This window comes from Corylus avellana, chromosome ca3, assembly GCF_901000735.1.
Source record: "Corylus avellana chromosome ca3, CavTom2PMs-1.0".
NCBI classification, from domain to species: Eukaryota; Viridiplantae; Streptophyta; class Magnoliopsida; order Fagales; family Betulaceae; genus Corylus; species Corylus avellana.
In genome coordinates, this window is record NC_081543.1 from 27,474,085 (window position 1) to 27,481,921 (window position 7,837).

At 35.0% G+C, this 7,837-nt stretch overlaps 1 protein-coding gene across 1 annotated transcript; it reads right to left on the minus strand.

The window, feature by feature from the left end:
* Positions 1 to 786: 786 nt before the first annotated feature.
* Positions 787 to 6,689, minus strand: LOC132175728 (probable LRR receptor-like serine/threonine-protein kinase At1g63430). The gene is made up of 13 exons (XM_059587756.1): positions 6,081 to 6,689; positions 5,487 to 5,625; positions 5,276 to 5,347; positions 5,033 to 5,176; positions 4,792 to 4,941; positions 3,835 to 3,951; positions 3,695 to 3,759; positions 3,065 to 3,316; positions 2,756 to 2,961; positions 2,496 to 2,628; positions 2,225 to 2,382; positions 1,744 to 1,959; positions 787 to 1,273 (listed from the first exon to the last, which is right to left on the minus strand). Exons 1-13 carry the CDS (start codon positions 6,163 to 6,165, stop codon positions 1,028 to 1,030), a joined length of 1,983 nt encoding a protein of 660 aa, XP_059443739.1. The 5' UTR covers positions 6,166 to 6,689; the 3' UTR covers positions 787 to 1,027.
* Between the last annotated feature and the right edge of the window lie 1,148 nt (positions 6,690 to 7,837).

Below are 7,837 nucleotides of genomic sequence, written 5' to 3' on the forward strand. Positions count from 1 at the left end.
CAAGAGCGTACGTACAGTGGTCCCCCTGTGTACGTCCTTACTAAAAACAAGAGCATACGTACAGTGGTCCCCGGGCGTACTTTCGGTCAGAAAGTCTAAAATTTTGAAAATGCCCTTCCAGCGGTTCCTAGTGACCCAAAACTCAAATTAACCCTCTAACTAAGATACCTAAGTTTCGTTAATTATTTGAGTTACTACAACATGGTCAATTGATTAAAATTCTTACTCAAGACAGTGTAATTATGTAGGTCTACCCAAAAATCAATGTGACAGGTGTAGTTGTGTAAGTGTAATTACTTGACACGTTTTGTTCTTATTGATTTATATATTTTTAATAATCAGCTATTTTAAATTCTTGCATGGATCTCTTGAATGATTGGATCATGCTAGAAGGCCTAGGAGTTTGGTGGTTATGTGTTGTTGATCTTGTTTGAAGCTGCTGGATATTGGAAGTTGGATGTTGGTGGTTATTTTCTTCAGTTTATTATGTTAAGATGGTTTGTTTGTTAAAATATGCTTCTCAGTTTTTAAAACAAAACATTAACAAAATACTCAAAAGTTATTTCGTCTTTATGTCGTATCAAAACATTTTTTCCAAAAAAAAATTAACACATTCACAAACAAAGCTATGTTCTCTTCATTTAAAATACGTCAACTTCTGATTTGGCAATGAGTTCTAACTCAATTAGTATATATGATCTTTGGATTCAAGACCCAACAAGACTTGGTACAAAATAACAAAATAAATTCACTAATGAATTTGTAAAGAAACATTACCAATAAAACTAAAGTACAGAAAGCAGTTCCCTTAACAAGATTGTGATTCAATTAATCTCAGCACTTTACTAGTCAGCTATTCCTATACAAGAGACTTGTCAGACATCAAGCTTTACTTTTCTTGCAAGCAAGCATTTACAAGGAACACAGAAGGAAAATCTTAGTGGGAAAAAATAAAAAATAAAAAAAGGAAGAAAAGGGTACTACAATTGTATACTTCTTGATTTACAGTGTGTTTGCTTCAACTCATTTAGGATGAAAGTGCAAGCTCAGCCCAAGCCAATGAAGACGCCTTGAAGTCAACCAATATCGATAAGTCAATTCTGCTCTCTAACATGTTACACACTTCCTTCATGGACGGCCGCTTGCTGGGGTCTGGATCGATGCAAAGATTTACTACTTCACATATAACTTTGAGGTCATCAGATTTGAAATGTTTCAACTCTGGATCCACCACATAAGACATAACTTCTGGTAGTTCAAGATAGTCCTTAGCCTGCAACAGAGAAAAACTTGAGTTTTTGTGCATCAACTTTCATAAACTTAAAGAGTGGCAATTCATGTTTGCGTGTTGAGTTTGAATTATGTCAATGCATGGGTATAAAACTATATAGGTAAACCCTAATTCAACCAATTTAATTAAACAAGTGAGACCCTTCAACTCTTATCCGCTAATTTCGTGTTAGATTCATAATTCGTATAAAAAATTATCAACCCTAAATGTCGCGTATAGGATTCGAGTCATGTCGAGGCATGAATATAAAATTATATAAGTCAACCCTAACCCGTCCCATTTAATCAAACGGGTTAGCTCCTTAATCTTACCCCAATAATTTTGTATTGGGTTCGCGCGTCGTGTCAAAAATTGACAGCCTTATATAAACTATAAGCTTTATCGCCAACCCTTTAGATCCCCTTTTAAAGTAAGTTTTTTGACATACATTCATAATTCAGAAAGTTTCTTACCCATTCTACTAAGCACCCTTTCTCCTTGCAATTTGGAGGTCTCCCGCTTATTATCTCCAGTAGAAGCACACCAAAAGCATGCACATTGCCTTGGACATCCAGATTGCGCGCCTCTAGGGAATTTGGAAGAACACAGATAGCACCTTGATTGCCAATAGCACCTGCGTTCTTTTCTGACCTTGAAAGAATTGTCTTCCAACATTCAAAATCAACTAGCTGCAGTTGAAATGAAGATGATCTCAGAAGTCAGAATTTTCTATGAGGTTTTGAAGCTTTACCATGATATTTTCACCAGTCGTAAAAAACCACACTACCTAAAAATAAGGGAAACAGCCATAATAATATTCATTCTGATAAAGACACAGATAGATCTTAGACTACAAAGAGGGGGGTGTAAGTACTCGTTAATTTTTCCAATTCTTTTCCAATGGATTATTATTATTATTATTATTTTTTTAAAAAAGAAAGGCTTCGCACATGCCTTGGGAGAAAAGTCTTCTGTAAGATATATGGCACTAGAATTCAACTCTGAAATGGTAAATGGTGGCTCAAGTTCTGTGTGAAGATACTTGAGTCCGCGTGCAATGCCAATACCAATTTTCATACGCCTAGTCCAAGAAAATTGGCATCCTTCTCCATCTGCAATAGAAGATAAATGCTCAGATATGATCTGAGGAAGCATGTAATAGATTTAAGTTTCCAGTGGAGTGGGTTAGAGTAGAAAAATGTCACAATAAAGAAAATTGACTTACAATGTAGGTGTTCATACAGTGTTCCATTTGATGCATATTCAAAAACCAGCATCCTTGTAAATGGAGTGCTCTCCATACAATAGCCAAGTAGTTTTCCTGTATTCTCGTGATTTAATCTTGCCAAATCAACCACCTGAATGACATTACAAGTGAAAGATTCTTGAACTTGTTTGTTTTCAATTTGCCAACTCTAACATGCTGTGATTAGTATGTATCATTAAATGATTTAGGCTGCAGTGTTTTGCCGTAATAATTTGTACCTCTCTCTGAAAATAGAGCTCGAGATAGCCTGTCCAATGCTCTTCTTTGATGCAGAGGGATATCACAGCAATTTCAGGCCCACCTTTCATTGTACCTTTGTAGACCACACTGTCTGGCGAGGAGCCGATAATATTGCTGAAGTCTTCACAGGCAAGTTCTAGATCCTGTCTGCTGTATCTTGCTACATCTTTCAACATTTCAGAATCTGTAAGAAAAACCCGCCAAATTAACCAATATATTTTTTACCAGTACACTTCTAAAACTTCAAATGCATCGAGGCAGAGGTAATATAAGTTAACGAAACCAACCTATGGATACAGTCACATGGTCCTTTCCACTTGATGATTTCTTCCAGGGGATTATGATGGAAGATTTGCTATTGCACCTCTGAAGAGCGGTAAGAATAGCAACCAGAAAGAGTGAACCCACCATGGTTGCTGTCGCTATTTCTAGAGGTAAAAGCCAGGCAGGTTTTGAAGTCCCCTGATGTTTGGATCCAGATTCAGGTGGCGGGTGCTTCGAGTTGGCTCCAGGATGGCTTTTAGCGGGTGGAACGCCACCTACAAAAGGATTACTGTCACTACCAAATATAGTAATTGGAAATGAATTAATGGTCACAGGCCACACATGATTAGGAATGTAATTTTTTTGGCCAACAGAAACATTATAGGTGGATGAATTTCAAATTACAAATGTAACTGTAAGAATGAGTTCAGTTCTGGTGTGGAAACTTATGTAAGCCCTTTTGCAACCCCAAATTGAGCTTTAATTGCGTAATATACTCTTAGAAATTAGAACTAAGCATAATATACTTGTCATCAATTTTAAAACTCCAAGGTTTTCTTCTTCATTTTGCATTTACTGTTTGCTGAAACTTATGTGCATCTATACTTGCACCACTAGATAGTATCCCATAAGGAAAATCTCGTCGTACATACCACATTGCGAGGTTGAACGCTGTTTGGGATCTTTGTTTTGGAGGCAGTTCCCTTGAAAGCTTGACCTGCATGAAAGTTATCAAGTAAAGGAAGATTTACTAAGCAAGAAGCAAGTATGAGAAAGGCTTAGCAAAAGGAACCTTGGAAGATATTCCAAGCACTTAGGTATGCTCCCAACCAAGAAGTTGAAAGAGAAATCCGCAACAATAAACTGAGTTGAGCGACAAAAGCCAGTTGAGATTGCGTTTGCCGCATACCTGAAGAAGAAATGAAGTACATGAGAGTCGCTTAATAAAATCAAAACCTTCAATAATATATATATAAGCAACTCAATATCTCCAAATGATCACATTAAATGCCAAATCTAAATGAAGCCCCATTGACTTCTCTCCATATTAGAACACCATAATAGTATATAAATTTGAAAATTCACATTCAAAAGCCACAACAGTTTGCCACATCCAATGCCAAAGATGTTCATGAAATGTAAAATGAAGTAAAAATACAAAAACAATAAGAAAGAATCTTTTTGATTAGCTTAATTGACCCTATGATACTAATGGGTACAAAATTATGGACTCAGCAGCCTTTTTTACACACGCTTGACATTATTTTTATCCCAGCATCCAATATACAAGTTAAGTCACCATGAAACAAATAGGCTAAATTTACAAAAATGATAAGAGAATCTAATTAAATGGTATAACCTTTTTCATGACACCAATGGCTATGAATTGTGTACACTTCTTCTGTCCTTGACTTACTCTTTTAACCATCAATCCTGTCTAACAGGTGAAACTTGCCATATACTTAAATGATTGAATAGAAATATTCGGTGGGGCTATCCTGCCTGACTATGAGCTACCTATATTATATGTGCACATTGAAGTTTTAACCATTTTCAAGGAAGCAGATTATACAATGCATACTTTGTATGATCAGTTTATCAATTCATCTAATATTTGTTTGTAACCATCTTCACACACCTTTCAAAAGTTTGCACAAATACACACATCCACAACCAAAATTGCATATTAAAAGGGGTATCATCTGCAGAACTTAATCAAACATTTCCACTGCAAGAATCTACTACTTACTTTCCAGTCTTGTTAGATGAAAAATCTTGATTGCCCACAACAGGAAGAGATCCTTGAAGCTTATTCCTATCCAGCCAAATTTTCTTGAGATTTTTCATATTGCCAAGCTCAGGAGGTATCCTACCAGTCAACCCATTTGACCCAAGGTTTCTGAAACAACAAAAGTTAATTAAGTCAGAGAAGCAAAAAGAGCTTAACGCTAAAGTCAATCACGCAAAATAAAAAGCCAAAATCATTTTACAATGTCTCAAGAATAGTCAAATTTCCAATCTCTGGAGGAATTGGACCCGACAGTTGATTTGTCCCCAAATCCAAAACCCGGAGGGATTTCAACATGCCAAGTTCTTTAGGTATTATGCCAATCAGATAGTTCCCATGCAGTATCCTACAAAACACCAGTACATCAAATTCAGCTTCAACCCTCATATTGTCAAAAAAGAAAAAGAAGGAACTTCTGTTCGATTATGCAAAAGCAAAAGCATACAATTCTTGCAAATAGGTGAGTTGCCCCAATTCTTGGGCCAGAAAGCCCTTTATGGATGAGCCAGAAATGTTTCTGCAAAACAGGTTTCCATTATGAAATGGTTAGGGCAAATTAGCCGAAAGAAACACAGGTCATATCTACCATCAGATGGATTTAATTGTGAATAGAATATTATGTGACTGTGCGCTAAGATAGGCAGGTGAAATCTTACAGCTTTATAACATGGTCCCGCTGCCCAGTACAAGAAATGCCATTCCAGTCACAAGGATCTGGATCTAGGGTGTTCCAGTTGGACAAAACCAGAAGTGGGTCTTCATATATAGCTTCCTTAAAGGTTGTAAGGGCTCCAACTGCGCAAAACCCAGAGTTCCCAGTAAGAGAATTTATTTGAAGTAGAAATTAAGTAATGAATGCAGTATTTTTGGTCTCTTTAATTCTTTGTTAAGCAAATCTAGTAAAATATCAACAACAAAATCCAAGACTTATCCCAAAACAGTAACCAATATTGTACATTAATTTTTGAATTCCACAATTAAGCTCAGACTACTTCAAGAACACTAAAGCTCCCTTTGGTAAGCAAGAAAAAAGTAGGAAAGGAAAAGAAAAGTTAGTCAAACTCTGAAACTTAAAACCAACTTTTAAAGTTTCACGCGCTTATCGAGCTAAGTTTCTTTTCTAAATGAAGTTCAGAACACGCATTGGCAACTTTGAGTTTCTCATCCGCACGTTTTCTCAGCAACCAAACGGATCTTAACAAAGAAATAAAGATCTGAGAAACAAGGTTACTAAACAAAAGAGCGCGTACCTTCATATGATCCAAAGGAATCACATTTCACAAAAAGAAGCCCAGATATCAGACACAGAAGCAGAAATGAAGTATATGATCTCATTTTCTCCTTAGTTTTCCTCAAGAAACAAGAACCCAGAAGAACTCATCAAATGCCACCCCCAAAACAAGAAACAAGAAAGAGTAAAAGAAGAAAAGAAAAAAAACCCACTTGGTTGAAGGAGTGGGGTTTTATGAGAGAATAAAACTACCCAACCCAAAGTTCCAAGACTTTAATACTCTAATCTACCAATGGAATGCGTAGGTTTGGGTATAATGAAGCTGGAAAAGAAATGCGAACTACAAGAAAGAGACATGACATGAAAATCAAAGAATCAATATTTAGGGACTCTAAATCAAAGATTTGATGACTACCCCACAAAAGCAAATCAGTGGATGAGTGGTAAAAGAAATGTAGGAAGACTGAATTTGAACGAAGCCCAGATGTGGATGAAACTTGGATTCAAAGAGAGATTTGCTACAAGAAAAAGTGCTAAAAAAGATGAAAGATAAAAGATAAAAAGAAAAGAAAAGAAGACGCAGACTTTGTGAAGCAAAATAATTGCATTATTTGCATAACGAAAATGACAGAGTTTTGGAATTTCTTCTTAAAGAATGAATTTTGTGCTTAGTAGTCTGCTAATGATTGCATTAGCATTAGCAGAGGGGTTTGATTGCTTCTCGTGAGAGATAAGGAGCGAAAATCTCGGCTAATTTTTTTTTTTTTTTAAAAAAAAAAAAAAAATCTCGGCAACTCTGGTCTCTGGTAATCTCTCGGTTGGACTTTTGGAGGATTTTACAAGGAGTGAAAATTAGTGTTGTTTGTTTACAAGAAAGAAAAATAATAATAATAAAAAAAATAGTGTTGTTTGGTTCGTATGAATGTGACACAACTTATTTAATTAATCCGTCGGACTTATTAATCATAATTTGTTGGTTTTGTATTGGATTTATGTTGGATTTATAGACTGTGTCACAAATTGCCAATACTAAATATTGTATATTAGATACAGGTCGTGTCGAGGAATAAATATAAAACAATAAAAAGTTAGTATTAACTTGACCCATTTAATTAAATGGACCCGACTAATTAATTCCAACCCACTAATTTTATGTCAAGTTCACAGTTTTATTAGCCTTACATTTTTTTATGATTGTTCTAATGTTCTAGGCTTCTGCATGGATGAGATCTATAATAGATTCTATTTTCCTTATTATAATTGAAGAAAAAGTAGAAAATAAAACACTAAGTACCAAAAAAGAGGAAAATGCTAGGTGTTTTTCTAGTGTTTTCTTAGCGTTCTCTTAACTGTGATGTAGCTTTTAAAATTACCGTTGAATCATTATTGACTTTTAATCTATTTGTGATTTTAAAAGCCACATCACAGTTGAAAGAACACTAGACATTTCAAAAAAAGAAAAGAAAAGGGGGTTATATATGACGACAAACTTGATATAGAAGTTGAGAGGAAACAAACCCTAATTCAATGAAACTAAGAAAAAAAAAAAAAAACAAAAGAGAAAAGAAATGGATCCTGTTAAGAAGAATAAACTAAGATTTTTTCTTTTTCTTTTACATTTCAATTTCAGTGTCTATTACATAGGATTTCTAACCATAATATATTTCATCAAATTTTAGAGAACATAAGCTGCTAAATAATTAAATTTATTTGCTAAATTTTGTTGATTAATTTATTCACCCATTTTGTGCCATTTGGCACTTATGTAAACAAAGT